This window comes from Passer montanus, unplaced genomic scaffold (genome assembly GCF_014805655.1).
Source record: "Passer montanus isolate IOZ18808 unplaced genomic scaffold, ASM1480565v1 scaffold15, whole genome shotgun sequence".
NCBI lineage: Eukaryota > Metazoa > Chordata > Aves > Passeriformes > Passeridae > Passer > Passer montanus.
Window position 1 is genome coordinate 6785974 of NW_024362051.1, and position 19119 is coordinate 6805092.

The 19119-nt window shown below is 38.0% G+C and overlaps 1 protein-coding gene across 1 annotated transcript in view; it reads left to right on the forward strand.

Annotated features, from left to right (window-relative positions):
• The window catches only part of SPOCK1 (SPARC (osteonectin), cwcv and kazal like domains proteoglycan 1), a 272406-nt gene that overhangs the window by 76823 nt on the left and 176464 nt on the right, over nucleotides 1-19119 (forward strand). The window contains exons 3-4 of the mRNA XM_039701668.1: nucleotides 6118-6126; nucleotides 9593-9638. Coding sequence (XP_039557602.1) covers nucleotides 6118-6126; nucleotides 9593-9638 — 55 coding nt within the window. The remainder of the gene's footprint in view (nucleotides 1-6117; nucleotides 6127-9592; nucleotides 9639-19119) is intronic.

Consider the following 19119-nt stretch of genomic DNA (forward strand, 5'->3'; position numbering starts at 1 on the left):
CTGCACGTTTTTCACTGGTTTGCTCCCATTAACCCGCTCTCAGTTTTGCATAATGATTTTTGATGTAGTGTTCTTTTTTATTTTTTCTCAGAATGGATAAAATGTCAGAGACAATTAAGAAAATGATGTTATAAACTGGGAATGGAAACTGCACATTTGTAATGGCTCAGAGGGTTTCTGATCTAAAATGTGCACAACCCTCTCCCACACTCAGCAGCTGGTTGTGTCATGGACTGGTTGCCCATGACTGCTTCTTCCTGATGCAGTTCTAAGAAATTTCAAATATTGGCTAAAACTGACTAAAGGGCTGCAAAGTTTGTCCTTTTCAACAGCAGCACGTTTGATTTCACCTTTTGTAAAGGTTTCTTCAACAATACATGGAGCTAGATTTTCCTTGAGGTAACAAATGAAGTACAAAGCCTTCGTGCTCCCAGGGATAGTGCATTGCTCATAATCCAGTATAATTCATACAGTCTCTTTCCAATTATTAGTTATGCATTTAAATAAGTATTTGAAAGACTTGGGACATTGTAGCTAATTTAATTGTCTCTACAGAAAATTGTGTCCCTAAATATCAGTTAGATAAGTTGATTTTATTCAACTGCTGTTTGTTGCCTGTATGTTTTGACCACTGGGATTTGTATATCTAAGTGGAACATCAGTATTTTATGCATAACTTCTATTTTATAACTTTGATAATAGTAGAATTATCACTTTATTTCATAATGAGATTATTCCCATTTTTGTAAATTTAAAAAATTCACATGATTCAGAACAAATTTCTGAAAACTTGTAAAATAAACCAAGAACTAGCAGTGTGTTTAATCATTATGCAAATTGTTTTTTGCTGTAAAGCACTTCCCATGTGTGAAAGCAATGGTAGCATTAGATTAGATTTTTTTTATGTGGGTGTTGTTCTCCAGATACAACCCCATAAATGATCATCTAAAAAGAATCAGTGATTGTGTCAAAAACAGCTACTGCAGATGTACTGTCAAAGCAACAAGGGTACTGAAAGTGAAGCCACATTGCCAATGGCTTTATAACCTTCAGGTTAATGTGTTTGGCTTTAAAGCTGCCTAAAAACAATTGCTTTCTAAGCACGTAATTTGAATTTTTGACTGAAAATTGAGATGTGGAAAGAGTTCAGCAGCTGTCTTTTCAAGGTTTGTTTTCAGTATTACCCCCGTTGAGAATATGATTTATTAACAATACCATTCTCTCTATAGAGAATCTGCAGGGGCCATTCCTCAGTAGTATTTGCAATTATAAACTGAGATCAAGGCATGGTGGTTTTGATAAGTGGAAAACAAGCAAATGATCGTGTGAGAAAGCATCATTAGGCCAGGTTGTGACCTGTGACTCTTCATTTCACATGGTGGGCACTTCTGTTATTTTTGTGTATCAGCTGGGACCTTGTGAGGCTCACCAGAGGCACTGAGTTAACCTGGCTGGGAATAAGTCCAGCTGGGAATTTCAGAGATCAGAAGTAATTCTGCTTTGAGGAATTGCACCTGGAAGGAGAGGGAATATATTTTTGTTATCTCTGGCTCTGCTTCTTCCTCTCTGAGTGGGTGCTGCTCAGCTGGGGAAAGTGGGAGCTGATGGTTCCCATTCCAGGGGTCAGCCTGGCCCTGGAGCTGTGGCAGCCCTGGCAGCCCAGCAGGGATCAGCGAGCCCATCCCTTGGGAGTTTTGCCTTGCTGGCCTTGTGAGAGCTGTGCAGCCTGCAGCACAACCTCCTAAGACCTGTGAAAAGCTTCATGGAATTAGGGAGAATTATTTAATTCAAGCAGGGGTAACAGGATTTTAGCACATGATAATGAGAAGAAGAGTTCAGGCAGAAGTGCATTGTAGTTCCAAAGTTAGTCTTCCAAAAGGGACAGCAAAGAATAATAAACCAAGGCACTTTTTCCCTGCCAGCCCCCCAGTTTTAGATATTTCCAGCACAGATAGCTGTGTGATTGTTCCAGCCACCCAAATATTTCAGCTCTATCAGCCATGTGTGCTGGCACAGAGCTGTGCCACAGTGGCTCACAGCTGGCCCTCATTCATCCTGCTTGGAGCACAGGCACTGAAAATCAGCATCTGTTTGCCCTCAACAAACTCTGGCTTCATTCTTTTGGGTAAATATTGAGTGGTTTGGGGTTTTTTAAGAATTTTTTAAAATTCTTACTATATTTGCCTTTTTACAAAAAAACGAAAACCAACAACAAGGAAAAAAAACCCCAAAAAAACCAATAAAAAACAACAAAAAAAACCCAACCAAAAACAAAAACACCCAACCAAAATAACCAAAACAACCAAAACCAACAACAACAAAAAAAAAACAAACCCAAAACCAACCAAATTAAAAACCAAAACAAAAACAAACAACTGCAAAACCCAAGAGAGCACAGGAGGATTTCTATATAAAAGCCTGGGTGATTGAGTTGTAAGGAATGACAGTTCTTACTCTAGCTGATATGGGCTCAGTGGTAAGAAATATTTCTTTTTTCCAAATATTTTAATTTAAGTTTTAAAATTGTTGCCACCCCAGGGAATGATTGTGTGTATGAGTAAAAGTCTATGCTAAAAGTTTCACCTTTCTCAGTGTAGCTCATGGAAACTTCTGGAAAAGTCTTTTAGCAAAACAGAAGTACCAAATGTTTCCTAATAAAGCAGAAAAAAACCCCAACCAACCAAAAAATACTTTGAAAATAAGAAACACGGTAACATTCTGGGCCATTAATATGGGCAGAAGTTGCTTTTGCACATTAGTGGTATCTGAGAAAAAGTCTGTGTACTGAGTGTTTGAGTCTTATGGGAAATCTGAGATTGTAAGATATGGTCAAGGATCTTTTCAATGCCGTATACATCTGAGGGGTCATTAGGATGTTTATTTATGAATTTTATACTGTTATTAATAAACCACTGTTAATGTACTTGCCATTATAGAAGAATCCAATGTGAATGGTTATACTTTTATCAATTCTTTATATTTTTATTAATGACTTAGCATTCTAGGCAGGTCCTGACATTGCAGACTTTTCATCACATGTGACACTGCTTTCTTCTGCCATGGATTCTCTCAGTGTCGCCATTTAATGTTGGGAGCTCCTTCAGTAAACCTGGATATTCCTGGCTTGTCTGGGACATTTCTCCCTAAACTTAAAGCTTTCTCATACAAAATTTAAAACTGAGTATCTCCAGCACCAGCATTACTAATTCACTAAGCCAAAGCATCCTGTTTGGATACAGTTCTCTGATTCCTGAGAGAGAGAGAGAGCATGGAATTGGTTGGAGATGTCTTGACATAGAGATCTCATTGGGGAGCTTTGTTCACTGAAGTACTCAGTGGGTAAAATACATTCTCTTCCTCTTAAGCAAATAAAAAAATAAATAGATAAATAAATAATGTGTAATTTGCTGACACAAGCTATTTGCTTAAAACAGGCAATAGGCCTTGGGGAGATATTTATGACAGGCTGGATTGACTTCAGCAAGCAGCAGCTGGTGCTTTAACACTGCTTGGTGTTGGAATGATCTTCTGCACTGCAAGGTAGAGAGGCAGAAAATGCAGCTGCATCTTCCTGGAGCTAATTTTAACAAAAGCAATGAGCTGGTAATTACCATTTTTTCCAGCTGGTCCTTATGAGGGTGAAGGGTTTATTCATAGATGGAAGGTGAAAGAGGGAAATATTGAGCAGGCTGCAAAGAATTGTTAATAAATGTCCTTCCTGGAGGTACTTAGAAATTTAAACTGGTGTTGGCTAGGAGGGGCTGGGAATGAAGATTGCTTCCTCGGGGGTCTCTGAGCCCTGGGGTTCCTCCTTGGTGTGGGAGGTTCTTCAGGAGGGCTCTGTGATGAGGCTCTCCTGATGATTCTGCGCCTCACAGGCTCCTCCAGTCCTGAGGGATGCTCCCAGGCCTTGAGGAAGGAAACTGAGCTGAGCTGGTTCTGAAAGGTACAAAATCAGGGGAATGTTTTCAGTCAGCATCTGATTTCTGCTTGAGTCATACAAATAAGTTATAAGCTCAATTAATGCAACAAATATAAATATTTATGAACCCATTTATCTAATGTTTGGCTGTATTGATAAATAAGAGCATCTTGCAAGAGCTTCTTTTTGACAAGTAAATAAAGTGTAGAGAGTGTTTGTGTGTTAAATTATCCATGCTTCATTAACTCTTCCAAAATATCAAGTCTTAGGTAATAACTAAATTCAAAGTGACAAAAGAGTAGGATTAGTGGGAATAACTTTAATACTTAAACTTCAGGAGAATAAGAAGCTGTTGTTTGCCTTCTTAGTTGGTAGGGAAAAAGAGGATAAATATATTGGGGTTTGCCATTAATTTAATTTATTTTTAAACTGTATTGTTATTGTAGTAATAGGAAGGAAGATATTCCTACTAATAAGAGAGAAGATATTAATGTCATATTAATGTCCTGGTCTTAGGGACAATTTCTATTTGCTGACTTTTCTGAGGTGACTAACAGGAAATTTTATTAGACCCAGGTTTACTTCAAGGCTTGATTTTTTTGCAAATCAGAACTCAGTCTATAAATTCTGATGAATCTAAGGGTTCTGATGAATGAGAATTTTGAAAGTTCTGTTACAAACTTTTTGTGAACTGTTAAACTACTGTTTTTTAACATGCCCTTTGCATACTTAGTTTAAGATATGATTATTCTCTTGATTGACTTTGTTGATGGCACATCAATCAAGTTGGCTGGATTTGACACCCACGTATTGAATGCTGAAAGATCGTTTTGGTCTTCTTAAGAAACAAGAATTTATTATGCATGATGTGGTAAAATGGATTTCAGAAGATGGTGCTGGTGCCAAGATCACCGTTTTGATCCCCATGTGGGCCATTTGCTTAAGAGTTGAACTTGATGATCCTTGTCAGTCCCTTCCAGCTCTGTGATTCTGTGAAAATGTGTTTGTTCTAATCTCTTAATTGCTCAAAGTGACATAATAAAAGTGCAATGAAGAACTGAGGCCTAAGTCTAGAAATTTATATTTGCTTTTATATATTTTTTCATTTGTTATGTTCACAACTGATTCCTAAGTTAGATATCCTGAGGGTCAAATCTTGAAGAAGGGTTAATGATACAAAACTGAAAAGGCAGCTCCTGTCTCAAGTCTTGCAATTTAATTGGGGTGAGGAAATCACGGGTGAGCTTCCTTCTGTGTGAGGGCCCCTGGGCTCCCTGCCCTGCTGTCCTGGGCTCTTGCCCACCTCAGGCAGGCAACAGACTTCATCAAGGGGACAGAAGAGAATCTTGCCAAAGGCCTTACCCACACCTAGTGAGAAGGGAACAGAACTCTAGATTTCCTCAAGAATTGCATCGGGCCTGGTTTGACAGGAGTTGAATTTCTTTTCCTGAAACTGGAAGTGGAATATTGAATGTGTGATGTGAGACTCAGCCAAGCCAACCCCTCACTCTCCTATAACCCTGAGCTGAACTAAGGGAGTCAGATCCAGCCTTGGCTTGCAGTATCAGCTCTTCTCTTTTCATGCATGATTTTAGGTGTGCAGAGTCCCTTCAGTTAATTAAAAGATTGACTTAGTCATATGCAGTTACTGAACCAAGGGCAAAACCTTCAAAGTGTGAATTCTGTGGAAGAAGAAATATATTTTTAAATATTTGTTCCTCAAAAATATTTCTCACTTGCTGTCACCTGCTGTATTGAAGTGGCCCTGTGCCTGGTTTTGAATTCCCTTCAAAGTCCATCCAATAAATAATCTTTAAATTCAGCTAGGAAAAAAATTAAATTATGTCTCTCTTATACCAAGTATGTACAGATGAGCCTGTGGAAAACACTTTCTGATGGTTTTGCCTGCCAAAAGGGAATGAAAAAGCCTTTTTTTGGTGCTCTACAAGAAAGAAACACATTACTAGAATGGCATTTGGATAATAGTGCAGCAGATAAAAACTAGGTCATGGCAGCAGAGGTGGAAAGGACAGAAAAGAGAGAAAATTGTTTCATTTGGGGGTGAAGGTCATCTGAAATAAGTGATTTCACATTTAAAAGGCCACTAAGGAGATAACTGATTAATGTTAACCTAATTTTATATTGCTTTATTTCATTCTTTTTTCTTTTCTCATTTGTAATGCTTACGTGTTCAGGAAGTTGAGGTAGGTTTTTCAATTTTAACTTATAAATATCCATAGGGTGAACAAAAATATTTACAATATATCATAATTCATTCTATATTTGAAACTCTTATGATCAACTGTTGATATTGTTGTAAATGAAATGCATTGATACATGTTAATTATTGTGTTAATATTGTTTAATGAAAATGTTAATATGAAAATTGCTGAAGTTTCATTTGTTACAGAAGGCATAAGGAATTTTTAGCACGTTAGTATCAACTCCAGTAGAATGCTTAGAAATGCATAGATTTGTGTCAGGAAGGTCTTTTAGTGAATGGGAAATTTAAATCTCTTTAATCAAGTTGATTGTATATATATATATATATACACACATATATATGTGCTGCTTCTCTCTTGGAAGAAGTTACAGTGCAATGATGATATTCCTTCAGAGAGGATCAGAGTTCCACCTTCTAACAAAAGCCATTTGAGGATATTGTTATAAATCTCAGCCCCTTCCCGAGGACTGGCACAAAGCCCTGTCAGTTTCTGAGTCAGAGCTTGAGGTGTGCATTTAAATGTGACACAGATTTTCTGCTCCCATATCCACAGGGTGAGTTTCACCTTTATGGTGCCATAACCCTTCAGACTCAGTTCTTGCTGGTGTTGATGCTGAAGTGAAGCCCAGGTTCTGTATTTTGAGTTGTTGTGGTTTAATCCAGGTACCACCCAACCCACACCCTCACCCTCCCTGTTACCTGAGTGGCAAAGGCAGGGGAACTGGGGGGAAAAGGTAAACCCCATGAATTGTGATAAGAACAGCATTATTATTACTGTTATTATTATTACTATTATTATTATTGCAAAAGGAGAGCTGAATAAACCATAAGAAAGACAAGTACTGCCCAGTACAATTTTCACTGAGCAGTGCCCCCCAGTAATGACCATCTCTCCCCAGCCAACTCAGCCCATTTTATATTCTGGGCTTTAAGGTGTGGAATATCCCTTTGGCCAGTTTGGGGCCCTTGTCCTGGCCATTCTTCCTCCTGGCTCCTCTCTGAAGAAACCTGGGAAATTGAAAAGTCTTTGGCTTGGAGTAAACACTCCTCAGCAACAGCTGAAACACCAGTGTGTTATCAACATTATTTCCATCCCAAATCAGCACTGTACCAGCTGCTAAGAGGAAAATGAATTCTGTCCCAGCTGAAACCAGGACAGTTGTCCAACTGGCAGAAGTTATTTTGAACTGCTATTGGCTGTATTGCTCTAATGTATGTATGGTCATTATTTACTCCTATAAATAATAATGGGATTTATATATTGAAAATCTCAAAGGGTTTCTCTATTCCACCTTTTAGGGGTTTTTTTCTGTATTTTTTCTTGTGTATTTTCTATGTTATCACACCATGGTTTCAGGCACATTCTAAAATAAACATAATTTCAATTTTCAAAATGGAATACTAAACAGGTCTGCATGAAGGAGAAGAGGAGGAATAATAGATCTACAGAAGAGATTGCTGTGTTGTAGGGGTTTTTTTGAGGAAGGTGCATTTTTTGTAAAATATTCCTCTGACACTGAAATTGAGATAAACCCCCTTTCCAATCCTTATTTCAAAACTGGCTCCATATGCCACCAGCATAAGAAATCCTTGTTGGGAGTTGAATTATTTAACAGTTTCTGGTGCTGAAAACCCAGCAGCAAAGCAACACCTTGGAAAATATATAAGTAGACAAAAAAAAGAATATTTTGTTGCTGAAAAAATTCCGCTATAAAAGCTGAAAACCCAACACATTGTGAAAAGTGATTAATGCTTGGTGAATTTAGCAGTACATCATCATCAGTTACAAAGCATTGTATAACCATGAGGGGGTTTTGTATTAGCAAAGCTGTGAAATTCAAAGGCAAGCCTGCGATTCTATTTCTGGTGCCAAACCCTGTACTTGTGAAGAAAAAAAATATGGATACCTCTGATGTATCTGAAATAAATTATGGGTAGCAGTCTTTGCTGTTATTGTGGAATATTATCACTGTCCATGAAGTCAGTATGACACTGAGCATGAACATATTGGTTAAAAAAATTATACATTTCCTCCTGCTAGTCATGCAGAAGAATTTGATTTAACCCTGCATTTGTCAGTGTTGCCTGCTCCAGAACAATCCTGTCCAGAGTGCTCTGAAAGGAACATGGAGTGCATCTCCTGGTGCTCACTGAGGCTGTGGAGTCCTCACTCCTGTAACAGCCTGTTCTGACCCCATAAAGTCATGCTGACTTCCAAAATATTCTCCAAAATATTCCAGGTTAGGGTGAACTGGATAGCATGAGAGCATGTAAAATTCAGTGTACTGGAGATAAATGGTAAATGAAACCCTATGGAAGAAATAATTTAGATCTCTTATTCACACAGATGGGTTTTTAGTTACCATCCTGGCAGGAAAAAGAAATCTCAGTGTCATTCTGGACAGCTTGATGAATACATCTCTTTAGTGGCATCCCTCAGGAAATGAATATAGAATACTGGATATATTAAAAAGGAAACAAAGATTAATATGCAGAAAAATATGACAGTGCTGTAGAAATTTTCTATGCTTCCACATGTCAAATAGATAATTCTGTTGTTATCTTGTCCTCTGAAAGAGGACACAAGTGAGATGCACAGAGTGTGCTGAAACTGGTATATCAGCTGGGCTTAACTCCCAGTTCTTCAGCACTAAGGTTGATGGCACTCTGATGCAGGGAAAACTTTGCCTTCAGATAAATATTTGCTAAGTACACAGAATACAGATTGATCCAACACATGGAGAAGTTTTCCATTCTTTCTAGAGTCAGGCTGGTTTGCAACAATCATTCTTTGCCCAAGCGCTCTGGCAGTCCCTGCCTTCTCCAGTGTAAAATCCAGTGAGAATTGTGTAGAAGAGAACCACAACACTCACAGCACACTGATCTCTTTACATCAGGTTTCATAAAATGTTTTAAGCTAAATAGTAGGAACAGTGGCAAAAATATTCACTGCAAGTGCTCCTGGAAGTTGTTGTACTATTTAAGTATAATGTTTGCAATATTACTGCTGTATTTCTATATATTCACAATGGTGTGATTTACATGTGTGGATGTATCTTTGAATTTACTGTGCTGACCTTTCACCACACAAGGATGGTGTGGATTTATTAGACTACCTGAACAATATGTTCTTTCTTGTCAAAGACTATAGACTAACATGAAATAATACAGAGTTATTATAAAATATTTAATAATGGACATGCTTTCAAAAACAATCCAGAAGAAAAATTCAAGGTGCTGAATCCAATGACTTTTTCATTCTTTAATTTCTAACCTGCATTTGCTCTTCTTTAGGACATAACCTGTTGATAGTCTTATCTTACTGCAGCTAAATGTGTTAGAATCAAAACACAACTTGATTCATTTAGTTGTGTAAAATAGTACTGAAAGTACTGATTGTATTTTTCCTGAGTTTTGTTTGTTTTTTTTTTTTTATCCCCATTTAGGATGATTATTTCAGAAACTGGAATCCAAACAAGCCGTTTGATCAAGGTAAACTTAGTACACATTTTGTGGTGGTCTTTTGCTATTTTGTGATATCCCCATATGCTTTATGCCTCCCTTGCTCTGTCTGTCCCGTGCATGAATGGAGAGCTATACTCATATTTACATCTCCTTCCCAATTTAGTCCCAGCTTGAGGTGGTTTCTGTAGAAGAGTTTGACTCATCTTGCTATTTTTTCACCATGTTTTTTAATCCCCATCCATTCCACTTGCTATTCAATGATGAAATGTATGCTCAGAGAGATTCTCTCTAACCATGAATCTTGGTTTAACATGCAATTTAAAACAGAGATCTTCATGTTCATTTTCTTTCATGTTAAAGGCTTTGCTAAATTAATGTTGTAAATGTAACCACTGCATTTTCTAACACTCAAGGGGCCAATTATTTGAAATCAGCTGTAATGCATGAATTTCAGGGCTGATTTTAAAAGGGAAGTGGTGTTGTGTATATGCTGCTGTTTCAGATGCAGGCTTTGTAAATGATGTTTTGCACTTTGACTTGGTGACAGTTTAAGTTATGGCAGTACCTCAAATATTTCCAGGACAGCCGCTAAAGGATAAGAAAAAACCCCAAAAAAACCCATTCTGATTTTGTCCAGGATAGCACTGGATACAACAGCCATACCAGGAAAAAGAAATTCAAAATTACTGAAGTGTTTAGGAAGAAAATACTTATTGGAAGTCTCCGAAGGTGCTTTTGAAAATTTCACTTTGTGTCTATTTCTATATTTCATTGCCAAGCATGTTCCTTGTATTGTCTGTAGCTCACAGGAATATCATTGGGGTTAGAGCTTAGGAGTGTAGATTCTCTGTCTTTAGGGAAATGGAACTTCGGTGTCAAAGGAAAGGCAAAGTTGATGCTTTTGTCAAGACACACATCCACAGAGGTTTTCAAAGGCATTCGAGGGATTTAGGATTACAAATCCTATTGACTTCAAATAAAACTTATGCTCCTACCACTTTCAGAGGCCTTGTGACCCTCAGTCTTCCCAAGAGAAAAAACAAAAAGGTAAATCCTGGCAAAGTATTGCAGAGAGATTTTGAACTGACATGCTTTAAAACTGTTCTGTACATTGTGTTACTGAGATGTCTGACTCTGGGCAAAAGCAGGAATGCTTGTAGAGAATCTAAAGTCACACATGGGTACCTTGAAGGGATATGTCGGATGTCTGCTAAGATTTCTGTCTCTTTGTAAAGAAAAGGATCATTCTTTTTCAGGGTAGCATTTCTCTGACACTGTGGATGTCTCTGCTCAGGAAACAGAATGCAAACTGTGGAGTGAAGTCTGAGCAGGGTGCTCTGCCTTGCACAAAGAACTGTGCACTGCTTTCTTCTTACTTAAATCTTAAAAATGGGTTTTATTTGGCCAATAGATCATTCTTTTGGACAGAGGTCACTGCTCTTGGTTGTGGCAAAATTTGCCCTGACTAGAGCGTTAAAAATAGCCACTCAAACATTTCTAAAGAGATTTATTGCAGCAAAAAAAAATTGTTTGGAAACTGTTGTTTGGTTTAGTTACATATACACAGAGCATGTGAGTCTTTAGTCATTGATCCCAGTGTTGTCACCCAAAAAATGAAGAGAAATCATATGCTGCTGCTTTGGGCCCTATGAGTCAGATGCTGACAAGACTAATACTCAGTTTATATATGCATATAGGTATGAATATGTGTGTAAATGTATACATGATATATTTATATGTATGTAGAGGGAGTTGCATTAAAATAGAAACTGCTGAGATAAAGGAAGGAAGGAAGGGAAGCTTTATCTTTCCCAGATGTTCCCACCAAAGCTTTAATTTCTGTAATTTTCCACAGAGAGGAAAAAGAACAGTCAGAAGAATTTGTCCCAGCTCTTTTATGCAGCATGAGCTGCAAGACAATTGTTTAATCTGTTTTTCCTTTTCCATTCTCCCTGCCCTGGTATTTTTCCCATGTTGTTCTGTTTCACTTTGGGGAGTTTAAATGCCCCTTCTGCTCTTGTATAGTTTTGAAGATAGAAAAGCTTTCATTTTATATTTTTGGGATTCTGATATCTGGAGAACTTGAGCAGGTCCTGTGGTGAGGAGCCCTAGCTTGCTTCTGTGAACTCTCTAGCAGGTCTGTGTTCTCACCACACAATTGTTATTTTGAGAGATATCTCAAAGGATTCTTTTAACCTCACAAGACCAAGATTCTTCCTAGGTACTGAAGAGAAAAAAACTTCTCCAGTGGGTGAATGAAAACAGATAAGAGATTTTATAGGAAACCTAACTCTGGTGTCACCAAGCTAAAGCTTTTTTTTCAAACACTAACTTTTAGAGACAGGTTTACAAGTTTTTGATATTAGAAATCTACTTCTCAATTCTAAATCTAAAATCCTGCTTGAATATTCTAATTGTGAAGTTTTCATGTGGAGCCGGACTGTAGAAACAGGCTGGGAGGGCAGAGTTGGAAGGAACTGAAGGCAGGAAGTACCTGCCAGGGGGATCTCACAAAGGTAGCTGCAGGATAACTGTAGAACCAGGCTGGGTGGCAGAGGTGGAAGGAACTGAAGGCAGGAAGTACCTGCCAGGGGGATCTCACAAAGGTAGCTGCAGGATTCCATATGTTTAACAGATTTAAAAACCAACAGTAATCAGAGGTTTTGAAAATCAACAGAGTTCTGCTTCCCTGGCTTGTACTTCATCTGCATCTCTTAAAGAAGTCTGCTGCATCCAATCAATTCTGTATTCTTTTCTAAGAAAAAGCTGGCTTTATTCAGCAGGATGAATTATTTAATTGTGCATTGAAAAACAATAACAGTGTAATCAAGCTGTCTGCTTTCTGCTTGCAGTGTGGAGAGAAATACCTGAGTGTTTGTCTCAAGAAAAGAAATGCCTTCTTTTGTAAAAAAAGCATTCATGGCTTTCACTGAAACCTCTAGGGAGTGACACGAGGTATGTTTGGATAACAGGCCTGTTCAAGGGAAGTCAGCTTGAGTGGTTCAACTGCAACTCAGAGGGCACTTGAGTGATCAGAGTTTTGGGTTTTTTTAGCTGAGCTACCAGCCCAGCTTTCTATTCATCTTTAACCCAAGAGAAACCAATACAAAAGTGAGAATCTTACTGACAGAGCTGAGCTAACGAGGCACTTGGACTGCAGAAGGCAACAGAGTTTGTAGCTGGAAATGATTGCTGGTCATTAATATTGAACTTGATTCTGTCACAGTTACAGAAGAAAGAAAGCAGAAAAGCAGAAGGGGCAGGTTAGTCAGGATTTTGAAATATGGATCAAAGGGTTGGGGCTTTTTTTTCCTGACAAGGTCATTTGAGAGTTCTTAAGGAGCTTGACAGCTAACCTGGCATACTTTCCTAGTCTTCTTCATCCACTTTGGAGAAAGAAAAGAGGGAATAGGGGAAAACTTCAGCATAACTCAAGTGGGAGATTTTGAAATGTCTCATATTCAGCACCTATTCAGACTTGCCAGAAAATGAAGACTTTATGGATTAAGACTTTATAGATTCTATTAATTGAAAACTGTTAAATTTAAAAAAAAGTTTAAGTTACTGAAAAATTCTGCTAGAAACCACCCCTAAAATTGCTGGAAGCAGTTTGGAATGGTGTCCAATTTGCCATATGACTTTTTAAAAGCATCTTTGCCCAGAACATAGGAACTGTGGAAGTAATGGGAAGTGCACTTTGTATTGCAGATGCATGAGCTCTGAATCAAAACACCTTTAAAACATCGAGCTGCCATTATTATTAACAGCACATCTGCAGAAGGAGGCAGTAAGAAAATGGGTAAAAATGTGATTCTGTGGTAGTGCTGATTTTTTTCCCCAAATATGTGTTTAAAACCATCCACTGAACTGTGGAATTTTCTGCTCAAGGAGGTGCAAGTTTCCCCCTTTCCATCTGGATTGTGACAGTCAGATGATTGCAGTGCATGGAGCTGGCCTGAGTCCCCTCCCTCAGCTCTGCCATCAGGACTGGCTGGAAACAGAGTACAATTTTACCCACTGCTGGTAGTAGCAATACCAAATGTTCCAAGTTTCAGAGAAAAAAAGGCTGATTAGAAATAGTCTGACCTTTCCCCCTTGTTTTCCAGCCTTTGTCTTTCTTTTCACTGTCTATTCCCAGTCCTCTTCCCCAATAACTGAGAAATCTGGACAGGGATGTTCCTTCTCAGGGCTTTCATTATCTGCCCTTGGAAAGGAAGGAATACAAACAATTTTTAAAAATTCAAGCTCCTTATTCCAGTGTATTGTGTGAAAATCTTTATCTGCTTGAATTGGACCTATCAGTGACTGACTCTAATGTCAGACACACTCATTTAGACTTGACTATCATTATTAATTAGAGACATGTTCTCATTTCAAAGAGCTCCCCTTGAGCACTAGTGAAAGGCTGAACTAGCAAAATACCCTTACTTTTGAAGAGGAAACGTTGCTTTTGAGTGGATTGAAGCCTCCAGTGTAGCATAGCCTATGACTTTGACAGCCCAGCAGCCCTGTGAAGTGAATTTACCAAATGTAGAGCATTACATTTCAAGATGAATGTGTTGGTATTAGTGCTTCCTCTCCTTGTGCATCACACCCGACCTGTGTCTTTCCAGTGTTTAAATCAGAAATCCAGACTCCAGAAATGGGCTTCTGCAGCTGTGCAGAAAAAAAGTTTCCCTAAAATTCATAAGCCTTCCAAAACAAAAGGAGTGAAAATTGGAAGCCTGTGATGCAGGATGAAAATCATAGAACCTGCAATTATTTTTGAACATGTAATTTTCTGTTAGCCCAGTTAAGATGTTCTTTCAGAAAAGCCTGAATAAATTCTTCACAAAGAGATGTTTAGTACTGAACACATCTCTAGCCACAAATATATGTTAGTTTTATAATAAATGTTTTCTATTACAGTGCCTCAGATGGCAGATTTCAATTGAATAACTTATTTTGCAATTTATTTTTTGACTGTGCTTGAATTAGTTTTAGAGGCTTATTCATAGTGCAAGTGCACATGAATTATGTTTGCAAATCTTCAGTAAATCAGTCCAGTTTTGGAACATGTTAACTGAATCAACCAAAAACAATACATGAGATGCAGCACATGAAATATACTGTCTCCCATCAAATGCATTTCAAGCACATATGGCTGCTCAACTCCAGGCAGATGCACATGGTTCTTTCTGGATGCTAGAAGTGTAATATTAAATTTCTTATAAGCTTGTAAGCAACCAATTTTGTCATTAAATATGGCACGAGGAGTGACAGGCTGGGGTCCTTGTGTGTGATTGCATTATGGCTGATGTGCTTTGAGCAGAGACAGTGATCAATAGGCTGCTTGGCTGGAATTTTATTAGCACTTGGGGAGCACTTGTTAGTTTTGTCAATAATAGTGCTGGCTTGCTTTTAATATCTCTTACTTCATTGACTGTGAAGCAGCCATGATTTTCAAAGGGAAATTCATGCCCTCCCCATGCTCAGCCAGCTTCCATTGAAATAACTTTGGTGGAATATCACAGAACGCAGCCCTGCTCTCTTTGGCATCTCTCAGGGAGCAGAGGTCTCCTTCCCTGTGCTTCAGTTCAGTATATAGGAATTCATTTTTGGTAAAGATGAATTGTGTATAAAGTACATGCCTGCAAATCTTCCTTCCTTATTTGCTGTGAGAGAAACCCCAGAGCATTATCCAAACATCTTTGGTTCGTATTCTGATTTTAGAAGGCCAAACCAATGAGGGGCAAAGTCTCCAGCTTTGAAATCTTATTTGACTTTAATTTTGGATGGTGTAGCATCTGCATGCCAGAGTGACCCTTGAATCACTATCCAGTCAGAAGAGTAGTTTGAACAGTATTTAAACATGTTTATATGCTTGTCACTTAATGGATGATTACTGTCATTTAGTTCTAGCTGAAAAACAGGAACTCCTGTGGAGAATAAAAGTTAGAAGGCTGAGTGGTAACAGCCATAAAAATGCATAATGGAGAATTTTTAGAAAAATATCAAAATAAAGACAAGTTGTTTTAAATATAGATTTAAGTAAACTACAAATTAGACAAAGAAAAACAGGGATAATTAGCATTTGCTCAATGTAGAAAGCACAAACATGAATTATCCAAAACCAGGAGCTTGGCTAATGACAAGACTCTTAATGACTGCAGTGACAAGAGGTTGTCTACACAAAGTACAGGTAAGTGGACTCTTAAGAGTGCCTCAGCCCAGAAAGCCAAGTACAAAACAAGATATTTGGGCTATAATTTAGAAATAGCCATTTTTACAAGTGTATTAGAAGAAAGAAAAAAAGTCAAGAAAAATGATGGCTCAGTGGAGAGAGATGCTCCTGTACAGGCACTGCTGAGAAGGCCAAAGCTTTGGCACCTGGCTTTGCTCTGGCTTTCACGTAAAAGGGCTGCTTTTTTTTCCCTGTGGAAACATAGTTGATATCTTCAGTTGGAGTGTAAGATTCTGGATGAGGGAAAGGCTTGGTTAAATTAGATATCTACAGATGAGCTGGAATTGGTCTATGGTTTAAGGAAATCAGCTGAAATAATTTTAGAGATGCTAAAAGTTATCCTTGAAAACTTATTAAATTGTACAAGATTGGGAAAAGACAAGCAACAAGGGTATATTTTCCATTAAGGAAAGAAGGAAAATGGGAAAACGTATCCTGTGAGTTAACCTAAAATCCTGGGGAAAAAAAACCTCACACTAGGATAAATAGTTAAGCAAATATTTGTTAGCATCAATAAGATAAGGGGGTGAATAAATCTGACATGGATGTCAAACTAAGCTGTTTCTTCTGTGACAATTACAGGCCTTGAGACTCAGGGATAAGCTTGCAGCATCACATATCTTGACTCAATAAGGTTTTTGGCATTGGTTTTCATTACTGCCTTATAAGCAAGTTGAAGTGTTGTCTGAAAGAAATAATTCTGAGTTGGATACAAAACTATGGAAAACTATGGTCTGGTAATAGCTGTCAATGGTTCAGTGTCAGGCTGGGAGGAAAAATTGAGTAGAGGTCTCTGTGATCTCTTTTGGCTGCAGTATTATTTCCCATTTTTTAACATTTGCTGTTATTTACCATTTTAATTAAACTATAGATGTTGAAATTAGGCTGCCTATTAAATGTAGCACAGAAATGAAATTCTGTTACCTTAAGAAATTTAAGAAATGGTCTGAAAACAAAGGCTAAATTTAGTCTAGGAAGATGTAAATTCTTAGATAAGAACAATAATCTGCACAAAACAGGATGAAAACCAATCAGTAATAAATTTGGAGCAAGGGCTAGGGTATTATAATGGATTACAAATAGAACATGAGTCAACAATGTCATTCTGCTGCAAAAGAAGGCAAATGTTGCACTGGCATGTGTAACCATGAGTAATCCTTCAGCTTGAGCAGTGCCAGTAAGACCTTGGCTGGAATACATTGTCCACATTTGAGTACCAGGATTCTTGGGTACTGGGAATCAGCTGGAAGGTACCCAGAGAAATGTAACAGGGATGATCAGAGTTGCAGAAAATATCCTCAGCAAAGAAAGTCTCAAGCAAACCAACAAAACAGCAGCAACAAACCAAAATAACCCACAAAAAACCAAAACAATGCACAAATCCTTTTTCCACGTACTTAAAATTAACTGCATGTGGAGGGCTGATTCTACATCCATTGTGTGTACAGCAAGGGGGAGTAATTTTACACTGCAGCAAAGAAAATTAATTTTAGTCTGCATAGTGGCAGAAAAAATTAAGCATTGGGGGAAATATTTGAAAGAGGATGTAGAGACTGTTGAAAAATGTTCTTGCAGATAATGACCCAGGGGTAGCAGGTCTAGCAATGGAGAGGGGGAATGGAACCAGCATCCTTCCCAGAACTGTCATTCTAGCACTGTAATTCAATGATTGTATTTTGATTAATGAAAACCAATGAAATCCAATGAAATCACACAAGAAATGCTGAAGGAAGTATTTATTAAAATAAATTTTCAGCCACCTTTAATGTAACATAAGTAAGCATTATTGTAATTATTTTTATATGATCTATCTGTGTGTTCATGGAGTTTATCCTTTATTTAATTGCTGGGGGTTAAAATTCCTTAGAAGAGGCACGTATTCTCTAAGAGCAAATGTATCTTTGCTGGAAAGGCTCCAGCACTGAGGCTTGTTTCTCTCTTCAGTAGGGCCTTTTGAATGATCTTTCTTATTTAAAACCAGTAAGAGCTTGCTGATATAACCAGAAGCCTGGAAAAACGAAAGTGAAGAACCTCTGCACATCACAGTGTTAAATGCAAGCATCTAACAAAAATTGTCTGGTTCTCTCTCAGTGGACATAAAGCTGCCTAAGGACTCAGTGTCAGCTAAAAGAAATCCAGTAGCCATCTTTTGTTAATCCTGTTCTCAACTCTAGCATATGGTTATAGTTAATTCAGTCTAACCCACTGGATTTATTTATCCTCAAAATCCAGATTATGTTTAGCTATCCCAAAGAAGATAAAAATAAAACCATGAAAAGCCAGGTTCAAGTAGAGTCACAAAAAGCACAAGTCTATTTGAAAAATACCAGCAAGATGTTAATGTGAATGATATATCCAAGTATCAGAAACATAAATATATTTGTCGTGATAGTTTAGACATAAAGACTATAAATTATTATGTTTTTCATCTGTAGATGAAAATAGAACTTCATCAATAGAACTCCTAAATGTGACATTGCTGTGTGCTGGCTATAGGCTGTACTTAGTTGTTCCCCCTCCTAATTGTCTAACGTAGCTCCTGGCTTCATCATTATTCTATTGCAAGAAATGGGACTTGATATTTAGGGAAACATTATTCATTTTCCTTATGTTTCTACTTCTAAGCTGGTTTTTCATGAAGTGGCACTTCTAGTGTATTTTCCTACACAGAGCTGTGGCAATAACATTTTCCCAATGCCTATAAATAAATTAAGCATACTGTGGCTTGAAAGAGAAATTGCTATCAGCTGGTGTTCCACTACCTACAAAACATTTTATCTTCTTTCAGTTTCTATTACTTTGCTCTGCCTTGATTTTGTAGGGGAAGTTGTGTTCCCTGTTAGTGTCATGGGGTGCATTTGTGAGCAGCGTGCTTGATGTATGGAGCTATGGCAGGCACCTGGTGTGGAGAGCTCTGCCTTGGAAATTGCATTGAGGAAGAACTTTTTGGCAGATGAAGATGTAGATATGATTTGGAAATAGACCTGTTTGTGTCAGTCAGTCAGGTACTTCATTTTCTAAGACACAAAAAAAAATAAAGGTTGGAGATGAAAGAGGAGAGAGAGGCCACCTGTCTGGAGGAAGCAGAGAGCCCAGGAGGAGGAATGCACTCCAGGGCTATTTATATGGCTTTTTTAAGAATGCAACAAGTTAACTTCTCTTCACAGGCTGCCATTTTAAAGAAAAGTTAAGCAACTACATCCTTTCTCATCTGCAGAGTTACCCAAAAGCTGGAGGTGGTTGTTCATTTTGTCTGTGCTTCAGATTAGACCCCTCTGAGCTCTA